Source organism: Sminthopsis crassicaudata, chromosome 4 (assembly GCF_048593235.1).
Source record: "Sminthopsis crassicaudata isolate SCR6 chromosome 4, ASM4859323v1, whole genome shotgun sequence".
NCBI lineage: Eukaryota > Metazoa > Chordata > Mammalia > Dasyuromorphia > Dasyuridae > Sminthopsis > Sminthopsis crassicaudata.
In genome coordinates, this window is record NC_133620.1 from 415,460,172 (window position 1) to 415,476,564 (window position 16,393).

Consider the following 16,393-nt stretch of genomic DNA (forward strand, 5'->3'; position numbering starts at 1 on the left):
TCTCTCTCTCTCTCTCTCTCTCTCTCTCGGACAGATTTCTGAGTAAAATTATGCAATTAGACCAAGACATGCTACCCCAACCATTAGAGTTCTGTTCTCAAAATGCTAAAATACTAATTAAGAAAATGGGGTTACAGGGGTGGAGAAACAGATCACAGAGACTGCCAGTCCTAGGACAGGTGTCTGATTTCTGATTGCTTTTAAAGAATAATCCCAAAGACTGAATAAGGGATTTCAAAGTTAAAACATAAGCAAAGTTAGTTTCCTATTAAGCCTGTACTGAAATAAGTCATCAGTTTTTCCCAATTTTCTGACCAGCTGAAATCTCAGTGTCCTTCCCCTCATGTTTACAGAAATTATTAGATTATATATAACAGACGAGTAAATTTCCTGAAACAGCAGTAGTAAACAGGCTTATACAGAGCAATAGTTAAAAGTTTTTCTCATACAGAACAATAGTCAAACAGTTTTACACAAGGCCCCCAGTTTTAACTAGTCTTTAAAAAAACAAAAACAAACATCCATTAATTTGAAAGCCGCCCTATCTCAAAACCTTCTCTGCGGAAGAAAAATCCCATGTGGCCCCTCCCTACTCTGTTAGAACAGGCAGAGGGAGGGGAAGGCAGCTAGCTACAAGGTACTTAATGTAGAGAATAGTGGCTGAGTCAAGGACAAAAACCCTACCCCATCCATCTTCTAGTGATTAGGATTTGGGGCATTTAGAAAGGTCTGACCCTAATTGGAGATTAGCAAGTTTCCTGAAGCAAGTTAGGGGTTGGGCAAGTAGAGAGAGATTGGAACTTTACATATAGAATTCAGGTGTTAATGTAGCCATTCTCTAAAAGGCAGCTTGATTCTTTTATACCCAAAAGATGATGGGCTTTACCCCAAGTTCTTGGTGGGCTTTTCAGTTAGCTCAGATCAGGTGAGGGCTGGGGGAAGCTATTCTTCTTATTCTATATCCCTGGCTTCCTGAAGTGAAGCCAGAGAAGTTCTCAAGAAAGAGACAGTTTAAGGAAACTGAGGCAGTAAAAAAGAACTGTTGCACACCAGAACAGAGAAAGATTCTAGCGAGGCACCAAATAAAGTAGTTAAGGAGTGTCTTTCAAATAGTTGATATCACTTTAATTCACCCTTGCCTGCCTGCAGTCAGGATGGGGGAAAAAAAGGAGAAATCAAAAGAAACTATTCTCACTCTCTTAACAATTAATTTGCCTGGATTAAGAATTTTGTTCCCCAGCCCAAATTACAAAGATGTCCTTTCTGAAGCTCTAGCCTGGCCAGGACCAGAACTTGGAAGGGGCATCTTTTAACTGTTGGAAGGGGGCATCAAATCGAGAGAAATAAAGTGCGCTAGGAGCTAAAAGTCGTGGACCAAGAGAAAAGTCAGGAGCTCCCACCTGCAAGGTTACTGAGACAGAGAAAGGCTTGAACAGCTAGTTTAAATTCTGTCTAGGCTTTAGAAAGCAGGTAAGTATGCCCTGAGGCTTAGAAAGAAAAAGGTCAGTTTTAAAATCCAGCCTAGAGAGCATGCAGGAAACCAAGTCCCATTTTAAAAGGTATGGGACAAGCTAGTTCTCTGAGAGCGCTGGAAGTCTTAGCTCCTTTAAGAACCAGGTAAAAGCTATGAGGGGGCGTTTCTAGAGATCTTGAAGAGTCCCCAAATCTCCCCACTCTACCCCGAGAAGGGGGCATGATGGGAGCATTTAAATGGCACGTTAAGTCACATGGGAGAGGTTGGAAAAGAGAGGATGGGGGAAGGGAGAGATGTTATCTTAACCCAGTGTTTCTCAGGTGGCGAAGGTGAAGGCTCACGCTGTTGGGTAGAGACACCCAAGTTCGCCTAATCCATTGACTGTCTCCTCGTGGCTACAGCCTGGCCACTACAGTGGAGTGCGAGAGGGGCTCAAACACAGATATCTCCCCCAGAAGAGATCAAGGAGATTGCTGGCCTGGGACCCGAGAGGGATGGCCACTTGGTGGGGGAAGGAGTGAAGAAACACTCTCCCGCGGGTTGGAGTTGTGGCCTGAGGGCAGGCTTTTCTGGTGAGATAAAGGGATTAGAAATGCTTTGGAAAAGCAGCCTGTAGTGACAGAGTGAGAGGAAAAGAGAAGTAGTCTCCATAGGAGACTTTGCTCTCACCCCAAACCTGGTCTGGGTGCCCTATGTTTTAGAGATAGAGTAAGACGAGGGTAGGAACACAGATATTCTTCCCGGAAGCTGCTCGAAACTGCTAAGGACGAAAATTGGTTCTGGAAGACCTGAAAAGGTTAAGGTTAGTTTTTGGGGTCTCCGTATGGGCCACCAACTAATGAGGGAAAGGAAAGGGGGAACCCCATTTCTCGGCGCATAATCCCATGAGGCGCAGTGTCCCCTGTAAAATGAATTTACAGGCCCAAAAACCTAGATTGATAAATAAAAGGTTTATTGTAGAAATTTGGAAGTAAAGTTCAGTTAGAAAGATGCCAGGGCCAAAGGTGGCCGCTGGGTGGGCAGGAACCCCTACATGGCTGGAAGGATACCATGTGTTGGCTGGGAGGGCTCCTGCAAAGAGGGCGTTCCAGCTCACCTCTTTTATACCCAAAAGATGATGGGCTGTACCCCAAGTTCTTGGTGGGCTTTTCAGTTAGCTCAGATCAGGTGAGGGCTGGGGGAAGCTGAGCTGATGATGGTGGGGGCTGGGCCCAGATATTCCAGCCATGAGTTGGGCAATTAGAAAGGAATCTTAAAGGGACTTCATCCCCATCAATACCACTCCCTCCTATAGATTATTTGCCCTCAAACTTTTTAAATAGGGGGCCAGTTCACAGTCCCTCAGACTGTTGGAGGGCCGGACTGTAGTAAAAACAAAAGCTCACGCTTTGTCTCCGTCCCTCAGCCCATCTCCCCATAACCCAGCGGGCCACATAAATGTCCTCAGCAGCAGCATCTGGCCCATGGGCAGTAGTTTGAGAACCCCTGGATGCTATAGTCAAACTATTCATTGTCTTATACTTGTTCTCTGCTGTGCTCTGGGCTCTTCCCTAAACCCTTATCTTACCTTGTTCCTGCTCATGCCCTTAAAACCCTTCTGAATCTCTAAGATCCAAATCAAATACTACCTCTTTCATGAAGTCTTCCTTTATTCCTCTAGTCATGATTTTTACTTCCTCAGATCATTCATTGCTTTGTACCTCTTGCACATATATTTTATATTTTTATCAGTTTATATTTTAGTTATTTGTATATGTTCTATATTGTATCTCTACTTTTAGATTGTAAGATCCTTGAGGGTAAGGAACATGCCTTATTTTTTCTCTCCTTCAGTAGTTAGCTTAGTGCCCTTTATGTAGAAGACATTTGTTAAATACCTTGACTTGAAGTCATTGTTTGACACTGTTGAACCTCTATCCTTCAGCTTTTACAACAGCTGCATTTTTCTAGTTCTTTTTGGACTTAATGGACATAATGGTCCTAAGATGCAAAAGTGAAAGTCTTAGCTTTAAGGTGAAAAGAAAGAAATATAGGCTTGATAAAAGGATGAAGTTCCTAACAAAAATCATTCCCCCTATTATTCCCCCTATTATCTTAGCCAAATATCCCTATTTTCTTCAACCAGTTCTTATATGGTATGTTTGCAGTATTCTTTATGATTCTTTTACCCTGCTGTGATTTACCAACTAATCAATATTATTCCTAAAATATGGTACTCCTGATGTGCTATGACTAGGGATATTACTATATTACTAGCACTTCTGTAGTTCTGAGAAGCTATTCTTTTCTTAGTATAGCCTAGGTATGTATTAATTTTTAGCAGCTTTTTTTCCCCCCTAGCTTTGCTGTAAACTATATAAAAGGTGTTTTTCTCAACTTCCTTAAAAGATCATCTAAAATGCCAATTCTACTGTAGAAACTCCCTTGATGTAGTTGCTTGATGGTGGTGATTTTCCTCCCCCATCAAATGTTTTCAAAAAAAATTTAATGTACATTTTTATAAAATATAAATGTATATTTCTATTTCTGAATGTGGTTGTTCCTCATTGAGCTACTTCCTGATTGCTGCTATATATTTTGTCTTTTTTTTACCCTTTTAAAATATCAATATGTCAGAGGGATCAAATGAGAACACAAAACACATTCTTAACCTTAAAACACCACATAAATGTGAACAATAATTAATAATTCCTATCAGACCTAGTAGGATAATTTATTAGAAAAGGCATTTATTTTGATGTCACAAGAGCCTGGGTTCAGGTAATACCTATCTTGGCTCTTGTTGGCTATATGATTTTCAACATTCCTTTGTGTCTATTTTACTATGTGATAGGGCATTCCATTCCAAAAACTAATTGAGTTCTAATTTGGTTATTACCTCAGTTTACTCATTAGTAAAATGAGTTGGACACAGAAATGGCAAACTACTTCAGTATCTTTGCCCAAAAATAAATAAATAAATAAGATTACATAGACAACTGAAAAAAAAACTAATATAATTAGCAGTTAATTAATAAATGTGAATGATAAGTATGAATTCAGGGAGAAAGGATAAATTAAGATTTATTAATTTATTAATTATAATTAATTTATTAATTATAAATCTTAATTTATCCTTTCTCCCTGAATTCATACTACAATAATTTGTTAAACACTGTTTATAATTTCATCAACAAGTCTCCTTTTTTTTTTTTTTTTTTAAGAATTAATTAATTAATTAAGGAAATGCATGCAACAAATATTATTTACCTAAGTTTTAGTTAAATTTTTGGTAAAGTATCTCATACTAAAACTATAGAGATGGAGAGATGTGGACCAGATCATGCAATTACATAGATAATTCAAAATTGGTTGAATAGTCAGACTCAAGAATAATTAGCTACTAATTATTCTAGTTTCAATCATGAGATCCAGTCCTATATCATTAATTGGACATTTTGAACTATATATCTCATTGGCATTTCAAAGTCACCGTGTCCAAATAGAACTATTATCTTTTCTCCCAAATTTTCCTTTCCAGACTTCCATATTATTCTTAAGGTTGTCCTCCCAAGTCACTTGGGTTCTTATCACATCCAATCAATTGTCAGGTCTTTTGATTTCTCTCAGTAAAATGTCTCATATACTTCTCTTTATTCATAGTGAAGATAATTTTAGAGGGAAGGCACTAGCATTGAGGAGTAATAGAAAGGACTTTTTGCAGAAATGGAATTTTGGCTGAGATTGAATTTCTAAGGAAGCCATAGGAGCCAGGAAGTGAAAGTGAAGAGGGAGAGTATTTCAGGCATGAGTGACAGACAGTGAAAATGTTAAGTCAGGAAATTAAGTTATTTGTTTAAGAAATAAAGAATCCAGCATCACTGAATCAAAGTATACCATTGGGGTGACTAATGTAAAGCAGGCTGGAAAGATAAGAAAGCGCCTTATTATGAAGGGTTTTGAAAGACAAACAGAATTTTATATTTGATCCTGGAGCAACAGGGAGCCACTGGAATTGATTGAGAAAGGGGGGATGGGGTATGGGTAAGAATGGAGAGATCATTTAAGAAGATCATTTAGACAGCTAAATGGGAAAAGATTTGAGGAAGGAGTCTAATTAGGAGGTTATTTTATTGTTGCAGTAGTCTGGTCATGAGGTAATAAGGACCTGCACCAAAGTGATAGCAATGTTTGAGGAGAGAAGGGGACATATTTGAGAAATGTTTCAGAAGTAGAAACGATAGGACAACTGTTTGGATGATGAAGGTGATCGAGAATGTGACACCAGGGTTATTATTAGCCTGTGTGATTGGGAGAATGCTGAGACCCTTGATAGGTTTGTTAGTCATCTGGAAATTAATGTTCAGTTCTGAGCTCCACCATTTAAAGAGGGACATTGGTAAGCTAAATGAGGTCTAGAAGAGGTCAGCCATAGTGAAGAACCTTGAGTCCATGTTGTATGATGAAGAGTTGAAAGAACTGGGCATGTTTAATGTGGAACAGAGAGAATTCAAGATGGATGTGATAACTGTCTTCAAGTATTTGAAGAGTTGTCATGTGAAAGAGAGATCAGACTGAACTGTCCCCAAAAGGCAGAATCAGGAGGAATGTACAGAAGTAACAAAGAGGTCAATTTAGGATTGATATAAGGAAACATTCCCAAAACATAGTTTTACAAAATTGGATAAGCTGCCTTGATTTCTCTTTTTGGAGCTCTTCAGATAGAAGTCAGATAAACCATTTGTCACACATATTTTATAGTGGAAATTTCTTTTGTATAGTGTAGATTGGAATAAATAGCTAAATAAGATCCCTTCCAATTCTTAGATTCTGTGATTTTATGAAATACTATTTAGTAGTAGTGAAAGGAGAAGAAAATCATCACATATTGGACATGGTAGAAATCAAATTTCATGACACTTTGATGTAAAACTTTCCAATTGATAGAAAATAGAATGTTAAATCTTTATGATTACTAATACTTGACATTCTTTTAACTTTTTAAAAACATCTGGCTAGAATTATACTATTTTACTATTATAATTATGTAACATTAAATAAGGCTTTCCTTTTCCAGAGCTTGAACCTATGTAGATTTAGGAATAGAACATTTGAATAAATTTGGAAGATGATAGCTTTGAATTAACTTATTTGTTGTGATCTGGAAAAAAACAGCTAATTTCAGAAAAATGTCCCTAGTATAACTTTGAGGAATAAAAAAATAGCATAATATACTGTGACCTCAGCTAATTTTAGCAAAATGACTTATTAACAGGAAGTTGATTTAGGTAAACTCATTTACTATTTAATAGTTTTCATTTATTATATAGAGAGCACATGCAACTAAATATAGTGGTTCTCAATGATCAATTTTAACTATTTGGATGACTCTTAACCTTTGTACTATAACTTCTTTGAATTCGTGTGTGATCCTGGAAGCATTATTTGTTTAAACTGAACAGGGAATAGGTTATTTAAATAAGCTTAGGCTGCTGAACTCTGATACTTGCATTTGTTCAAAATGGCACCATTTTCTCCAGTGAGAAAATGATCCTTGTATTGATATAAAGGACATTTTGAAATTTTCCTGTTCACCGAAATACTTTAATAAGTTTGTAACCCAAAAAAAAAAAAAAATTTATAAGGTTTAAAAAAATTATTCCAGTGAATTATATCATCTTTTGCCCTTTGTCATCTTTCATGATTTTAATTCATTTGGAAGTTGAGATCATAGATTTAGAACTAGAAAAGGACCAAAGAGGGCATTTTTATCTTACCTCTTTATTTTATATATGAGAACCTAGGCCTAGAGAGGTTAAATTAGTTTTCTAAGGTCACTTAGACTAAGTAAGAAGGCATGCTATCCTTTAAACTCAGGTCTTTGGTATATTACAAAAAGTAAGATATGATGTAGCATTATTAATCACATGTGGTCAGATTTTTTGGAAAATTGTGCATATTTCTATCAAATTGAGTGATGTTGTTAATGTCCATTGACTTGCTCATGTTGGGTATATAAGTAAAATAAAATCATCAGTTTTATTAGACAAATCCAGAAATGCATAAATACCTTTGGACAATTCATAATAAACTCTGAGGTTTTCTGTATGTCTGGATTTAGAATAGCCATTTCCCTACTCTAATCCTTGGAAAGAAAAAAAGGAAGGAAGGGAGGAAGAAAGGAAATAATGCATTTTGGCACAAGCCTGACAAAAATTATTGTGTTAATTAAAATTATTTGTGTGGCCATTTAAATATGCAAATTTTATATGATTGTTGTAATTATAGTGATTTATTAATAACTGGCTTTTTCAGGTTTTGAACTACAGTTCCGGTTAGGTCCAACTTTACAAGGGAAGACAGTTACTGTCTACACAAATTATCCTCCTCCTGGAGAAGAATTTAATAGACAGAAATTCCGTCCCCTTACTTGGGAAAATCCAACAGAAAAGGAAGATGATTCTGACAAATATTGTAAACTTAATCTTCAAAAAGCTGGATCATTTCAATACTATTTCAATCAGGGGTAAGTAAAACCTTGTAAATGTGAAAAATGTGTATATAAATTTTATGCCCTTAAGTTGCCAAAAAATAAAGTATGGATAATGATAGAGATTTTTTTTTCTTATGCTTTCTTGCCTGCTGATAAAGGTCATGTCATCTAATTTCTAATAAGTAGTAGAATACTTCCTTCATAGTATAAAGTATTACTAGCCACTTGTTCAACAAATGATTATTGATGTATAAGATAGTTAAAATAAAACTCTTTGATATCTTATACTATCACTTGATAATTAAATTGATCGATAATGTTTTTGTGAAAATAGATATTTCTTTTTTTTAACTATGTCTACAATATAGTTTTAAATTTTTTTAAATTCAAATTCTGGTTCCTGAAACTTTGTAAACATTTCACATGACTTCTGAACACACTTACTAGGAAAAAAAATACACACACATACACACACACACACACACACACACACACACGATCAAATTTCTACTTCAATCTTTAAGTATTACATAATTTTCTAAAGAAATCATAGTGGTCATTATTAAGCCAAATTTTACCACAAATTTATTATTCAGATAGTTTTTAAAATTAAGGCTTATAAAATTGCAAGTCCTAACCAAATAAAAAGTGAGAACAATATCATTTCCTCTGGTACTAAAACTTCAATTCTGATGGTAGTACATTAAAAAAAAAAATATCAGCTATAATAGAAGTTCAGAGTTTAGAGAATTGAAAAATAGTTTATTGATATGCTTACAATTATATGCCATAAGTATAGGCTTTTATAAAAAAATTTAAATCTTTTAGCTATAAAAAGAATAATATAAATTATATTCTCACTAAGTCTTTTCTCTTCCTTTTTTTCTTTTTTTTTAAAGAAATGAGAAGAGTGGTGGAGGTTATATAGTTGTGGACCCTGTTTTACATGTTGGAAACGATAATCAAGTATTACATTTGGACTGTGTTACTCAACAGACATTTCTAGCCAAATGTTTAGGACCTTTTGATGAATGGGAAAGTAGACTTAGAGTTGCAAAAGAATCAGGTAATAGTAAAATTTTCTTCAAATGCCATTAAAATCACACATACTATTAAGTATCTTATAAAATTTAATTTAAAAGTTTTGGATAATCAGTTTTACTTAAGATCTTAGTATATTGCAAACATCATACTATGACAAATAATAAAATAATGTCATATAATTTCCTAAGAATTTATTTTAAAACATAAAAAATTAGCATTAATCTGATGAGATCTTGTTGAATAAATATTTTTAGTTCTCATTCTTACATATAAAATTTATATGTGCTTTATAATTTCTTATAGTATGCATTTTATCTAAGTTTTTACTTATATAAATATATATCATATATATGAATATATATAATATGTATATAAAAATTTCTTAAAGTTTAAAATAATATTTTTCAGGTTACAACATGATTCATTTTACCCCACTTCAGACATTGGGGCTATCAAGGTCATGTTATTCATTGGCCAATCAGTTGGAACTGAATCCTGACTTTTCTACACCTAATAAGCAATATACTTGGAATGATGTTGGACAACTAGTGGAAAAAATGAAAAAGGAATGGAACGTTCTTTGTATTACTGATGTTGTCTACAACCATACTGGTATGAACTTTATTAAATTGGCTTTATTCACTTATACATATACTTAAAACATTAATTTTATTATTGTAGGAAAACATTCTTCATATCTTATAGGTATTCTTTGTAGACTTTATGGCTTGGTAATTTTTTTCTTCTGAAGCTTTCCTTGGACTTGTGGTATATTATTTTTTTCTTCTGGCTTTCTCTCTTGGGTTTCATTCAGTCTGTTATGTCTTTTAAATTTTCTTTGATACATTTGTTTGAAGTATTAGCCTCAAGTCTCAAATTGAGTTTTTGTTTTTGGGATACATTCTGCTTCTTCTCATGTTCTTGGTTGCTATAAGCAGGCCATACTCTGTCCAGGATACAGTGGCTAAGAGTAGACCCCTCATCCTTCAGGAATTCCTGGGTTTAGTTTCCTGATGTCTTGGCGTGGGTTTTGGCCTTAGACCCTTTTGTCTCTTTCCCCTTTTCAGAGTTGACTCTGCCTTGACCATTGCCCTAACCAAATGTTGTCATTTGTGTTGGTAACAGGTTTCCTTCAAGACCCAAAGTGAACATGGGCTTGCTTGGGTAGGGGGTCTGGCTTTGTCCCCCACTGTGAGTCTGGGCCTCTTGCATGCAGTGCCTTTTGTATACCTTGTCTTGTCTCCACTCAGAACCTCCACGGGTTTCTGGCAGTCTTCTAATATAGTCCAAGGATGGAGGCGTATAGTAAATCTAGATTCTTCTAGGTTCTAAGGTGCTGTCATCTTAGTTGAAAGTCCCTAAGCTACATGATTTCAGAGTCTCTTCACCTCTAAATTTCCATTAATCTATGAATGTCTTAAATAAAAATATTACTCTTAGGAAAGATTTAAAGAAAGTAGAAAATATCCAAGCTTGTAACACAATAGCTACCTAATCATTTAGGATGAAAAATCATAGGATAATAGATTAAAAGCTGGAAAAGACCTCAAAAGCCATCCAGTCAAACATGCACATTTTACAGATGAGGAAACTGATACCCATGAATGTTAATTGACTTGTCCAAAATTATACAGAATGGGGAAGACATCAGAAATTGGCTTCATTCATATAAATAATTTGGAGAATAGTTTCTGGATTTTTCTTCTCAAATAGCAAAACATAATTAGAATAAGATATGAATAAAAGTAAATAACAATTCAAAATAAAGTTAGTAGAATCAGCATTTTCTCTCCCTGACCCATTTCATTCCTCTTCCCACTCTCAATTGATAAAGTAGTATAATCTGCCCGAAAAAAGTCAGTGTTTCCAGATATAGGTCTGTCTCACTTAAGTGAAAGGGGGAAACACATTGCACCATAAACAAGCCAAGTGGAGGCTCTTAGAAGCAACATATATCAACAACTGAAGCCCCTCTATACTGGCTCAATAGGCCAATGGCACAGCTTGCAGCTGTATGGACTCCAACCCCAATGCAGAGAATAATTCCTTAAAAAGTAGAATTGGCATTGGAAACTGAGATATCAAAATCAAAAGAATAAAGCAAATTAGAAAACAAGATAACTAACAGTTGAAACTGAGAGCTACTTTTATGTGTGTGTGGGGAAAAACACAAAAAAATAGATAGACCTTTGGTTAATTTGACTTAAAAAAAAAGAAAAGAAAAGGAAAAAAAAACAAGAGTCAAATTACCATTATCGAAATGGGGGGAAAAAAAGGATTAATTCACCAACAACAAAGAGGAAATTAAAGTAATGATTGAGAACTATTTTGCTCACCTGTATGCCAGTAAGTCTGATGATCTAAATGAAATGGACGAATATTTACACAAATATAAATTTCCCAGATTAATAGAAGAAATAAAATACTTAAATAACCCCATTTTAGAAAAATAAATTGAACAAGCCAACAATGAACTCCCTGAAAAACCCTAAGACCAAATGGATTTACAAGTGAATTCTACCAAACATTAAAGAACAATGAATTCCAATACTATATAAACAATTTGAAAAAATGGACAAAGAAGGAGTCTTACCAAATTCCTTTTATGACACAGATATGGTATTGATACTTAAACTAGGAAAAATCAAAACATAAAGAAAATTATATACTAATTTCCATAATGAGTATTGATGCAAAAATTTAAAATAAAACACTAACAAAGAGATTACAGCAATTTATCACAAGAATATTATACTGTCACTGGATGGGATTTATACCAGGAATGCAGGGCTGGTTTGATATTAGGAAAACAATCAGCATAACTGTCCAAATACAAGACTAATGCAAATCAGGATTATCTCAATAGATGCAGAAAAAGCTATAATGATGAGTTGCAAAACACTTTTCTCACAAAGTCACATCTATACAATTGGAAAAATACTAATTGCTCATGGACAGGCTCTTTAAGATAATGTAACCAAAATGACAGTTGCCTAAATTAATATACTTATTCAGTGCCATACCAATGAAATTCTTGAAAAATCATCTTAGAGAACTTGAAAAAATAACAGTGAAATTCATCAGGAAAAACAAAAGGTCAAGAGAATTAATGGGAAAAAAATGCAAATAAAGGTGGCCTAACCACCAGATCTAAAACTCATAAAGCAGCAGTCATCAAAACTATTTGATACTGGCTAATAAATAGAATGGAGGATCAGTGAAATGGATTAGGATTAGAATGAGATGAATGTCAGAGTAGTAAATGATTATAGTAATCTACTGTTTGATATACCCAAAAATTCCAGTTTCTGGAATAGGAACTCAGTATTTGACAAAAGCTGTTGGGAAAACTGGAAAATAGTATGGCAGACCCTAGGTATAGTCCAGCATATCATACCAAGATAAGGTCAAAATGAGTACATGATTTAGACATACAGATATAAAGAGTGATACTATAATCAAATTAGAAAGCAAGAAATAGATCACCTGTCTGATCTTTGAGAAGAGAAAAATTAATGACTAAAGAAGAAATAGAGATGCAAAATGAATAGGAATGAAGAGAAAGAGAAAATATAGTCTGCAAACTATCAGCCTGTGATCTTAACTTTAATTTTTAACACAATTTTAGAACATATCAAAAAGGTGGTGCAGAAGGAAAGAGGGAATCACAAGCACTTACTTCATCAAGAACAAGTTATATTAGATCAACCTCATTTTCCTTTTTTGACAATGTAATCTAAAAAAAAGGAATTATTTTTGCCTTTGTTCTCTCACAGTTCTTTGATCATAGTAGATACATAATGCTGATTGAATGAAATGCAATTAAGTTACTAGATTGCTAAACTGAGAATGATGAAAATATAGTTTACCTAGATTTTATCGAAGTATTTGAAAGAGTCTCTAATGATATTCTTGTCAGAAGAACAGAGGGGTATGGACTAAATACAATACAGTTTTAAGTGGATTCAAACCTGATTATAGACAGACCTAAGGAGTCATTAATAATTTGATATTTACTGGGAAGGACATCTTGCTTGGGGATCTTTGGTTGATCTTGTGTTGATTAATGGTTTTGTCAGTAACTTCAATAAAGCTTAATTACAAAACTGGAAAGGGGGAAGATAATACATTGGATGACAGAATAAGGATCCAAAAAAAAATCTTTGCCTTAACTATTAGGTTAAATGTAGTAAGTTGAATTTTAATGAAGTGAATTTAAAACTTTTCATTTAGGGGAAAAAAAACAGCTCACATTATTGGAGGCATTTGACTAGGTAGCAATTTATTTGAAAAAGATCCGAGGATTTTAGTGGATTGCAAACTCAGTATCAGTCAGTAATGTGATATGGCAGCCAAAAAAGTTAATATCATTTTTGGCTGCACTGAAGAAAGCATAGTGTCCCTGGCTAAGCAATAGTTCCATTATACTCTCATCATATCTGGGATATCTCATTCATTTATAGGTGCCATGTTTTAGAAAAGACATTTATGAAATTGAGAACATCCAGTGGTTGATAAGGGTGAAAGATATTCAAGAATTATATCAAATGAGAGTGACGATAGGAACTGGGAATTTTTAACCCTGAGTAAATTCTGGCTAGAGGAATCTAAAGACTTCTCTGGAGAGGAGTGATTTAACTTGTTTTGCTTGGCCCCACTGATCCTAGATTCAGATTGCCAAAAGGAAGATTGATGATAAAAATAAAGTCTTAACAATGCTCTCATTGTTAACTATTCCTAAATAGTTTAGGCTTAAGATTATTTTGGAAGCTATGTGGAGAGTTATTTGGAGAGAAGAGAGATCCGAAATAGAGAAGCCAATTAAAATGAATTGGGGCAATATAGTATATAATCCCTTTATTATATTGTTGTTGAGTGTCTAGGAAACACTTGTATGCTGCTTTTAACCACATTTGATCATGTTTTAGGATATACAATTTAATTTTACATAAAAATCATTGTAGTAAATCACTGACCTGAAAATGTTTCTTTGCTTACTTTAAAGTTAGCATTTTATTATTATAAATGGCTTGTAAAATATAGGTTTCATCCTTCTTCTTTGGTCATATTTCTTTTAACTAGCACTTTGCTGGTATCATTGTTGTCCATCCTACTAAAGAACACTTTCAGTATTAGGTAGTAAAATCATATGCCATTGATTTAAATATACAAATGAGCTTATGGTTATAAAAAACATTTTTACCATGAGGATAATCTAGGCAGGCTTGTGTAAAATAGTAAATAATTGCATGGGTGACACTATCAGGATCTCTCCTAAGAACTTTAGAATTGATTGTATGATGTGGGAGACACTGGTACAGGACCACCCAGCATGGCGTGCCCTCATCAGAGAAGGTGCTGTGCTTTATGAGCAGAGCCATAATGGAGTTAATTCAAAAGAAATGTGAGATGAGCAAAGTTAGATAATCCATCCCAACTGTTTATAGGGACTATTTGTGTCTGACCTGTGGCAGAGTATTCCAAACTTGTATTGCTCTGATCAACCATAATCAGACACACTATCTTCTTTGAGAATGAAAGACAAAAACCAATTTTTAGAAAATCCCACATATAATATTTTTAAAGGGTAGTAATAGTTTGTTGTTATTGTTCAGCCATTACTGTCATGTTTAGGCTTCATGACACTATTTGAGGTTTTCTTGGCAAAGATACTGAAGTGGTTCATCATTTTCTTCTCCAGCTCATTTTGCAAGTGAAGAAATTAAGGCAAACAGGATTAAGTGGGCTTGCACAAGGTCTTATAATGTTTGAAGTCAGGTTTGAATTCATGTCTTCCTGACTACTGGCTCTGAATTCCATCCACTGTGCCATCTAGCTGCCAAGCAGTAGTAGTTTATATAACTTTTATATATAAAATATAATAATGTGTACAAACCAATAGAAGCCAATTTGTTATAAGATTTCCTTTTTCCCCCCCTCTTTTCTATAAGCTACTAACAGTAAATGGATCCAGGAGCATCCAGAATGTGCATATAATCTGGTGAATTCTCCACACTTGAAGCCAGCTTGGATCCTGGACAGGGCACTTTGGCACTTAGCCTGTGATGTTTCAGAAGGAAAATACAAAGAAAAAGGACTACCTGCTTTGATTGAAAATGACCAGCAGATGAATGTTAGTATGTCTAAAGATATATCTAACTGAAAACATAGTAACACAATTCATAACAGAACAAAGTAAATTATTTGTTATAACATAGTTTGGAATTGATACTACATAAGATACATGTTTGCTTTTTTTTTAAGTGCCCTGAGAAAAGATTTCTAAACTTTTTTTTTTTGTACTTTTTCAGTGTATTCGAAAAATAGTTTGGGAGGATATTTACCCAAAAATTCAACTTTGGGAATTTTTTCAAGTGGATGTTAACAAAGCAGTACAACAATTTAGAACCCTTCTTACACAAGGTAAAAGATATATAATTACAAACTTAAAGAAATTTCATAAATTCTTCTCTATAAGGCTAGCAATCAGTATAATTTCAAGGAGATTTGAAAAACTTAAATTAGTATTTTTGCGATTAAGAATTGGGAAATGAAGATTTTGAAAGAAATAGTCTATGCCTTATTTGTATAATTGTGGATTTTAATTTTTTAATATATTATTTTCTTGTTCTTTCAGAAAACAGGAAAACAATAACAAAATCTGACCCAAAGCAGCTTCTTAAGATTATTCAGGACCCAGAATACAAACGACTTGGTTGTACTATAGATATGAATATTGCTTTAGCTACTTTCATACCACATAAGTATGTAACTCTGTTTTTCCTGTAAAATAACTATCTTAGTAATTTTGAATTTTCAGAGACCTTTAAATTAGTTGGGTAATAAATGAGATTTCATTGATCTTATACTTCCCCGGGGGATTTGAGTCCTAGTTGGACCCATTCTAGGGCTCTGGTGCTATATTAATCTGTGCATCCTACTGTAATTGCCTTTCACATTCTCATTTTACCTGTAAATTTTTGCTTTGAACTCTCTGTAACTCAACACCTCATTATACTTTCCTCTTTTAGACTTAAATTTTATAATCAAACATTTAAACTCTTTAGTAAGGGTTTGATAATTACAAGGGAAATAGTTAAGCTTAAAACATGTAAAGAATTGAAAGTATTCTAAAAGTTAATGACCAATGAAGTAGTTTTTTTTTTGTTTTTTTTTTTTTTTTAATCTAAGCCTCCTAATTAAATGTAATCCCTATTCATTTAGCTAAGCCATTATTTTGGCCAGGACAGACTTATTATGTGTGCTATCAGTGGCAGTCTTTCATTTCTCAGGCCATATGCCTAAAGATCTTGGCTCCATCTCTTCTAAGGAAAAATGCCTTCTCTATGTGCCATCTGTGTACTATCAGGGATTTGTTATATAATTATTTATATTTATGTATT

The 16,393-nt window shown here is 34.1% G+C and overlaps 1 protein-coding gene across 3 annotated transcripts in view; it reads left to right on the forward strand.

Annotated features, from left to right (window-relative positions):
- Window positions 1–16,393, forward strand: part of AGL (amylo-alpha-1,6-glucosidase and 4-alpha-glucanotransferase) — a 73,716-nt gene that overhangs the window by 4,756 nt on the left and 52,567 nt on the right. For all 3 annotated transcript variants that reach the window (XM_074262767.1, XM_074262769.1, XM_074262768.1), the window contains exons 3-8: window positions 7,769–7,979; window positions 8,846–9,012; window positions 9,399–9,602; window positions 14,942–15,123; window positions 15,302–15,413; window positions 15,628–15,754. In XM_074262767.1, the coding sequence (XP_074118868.1) occupies window positions 7,769–7,979; window positions 8,846–9,012; window positions 9,399–9,602; window positions 14,942–15,123; window positions 15,302–15,413; window positions 15,628–15,754 (1,003 nt within the window). The remainder of the gene's footprint in view (window positions 1–7,768; window positions 7,980–8,845; window positions 9,013–9,398; window positions 9,603–14,941; window positions 15,124–15,301; window positions 15,414–15,627; window positions 15,755–16,393) is intronic.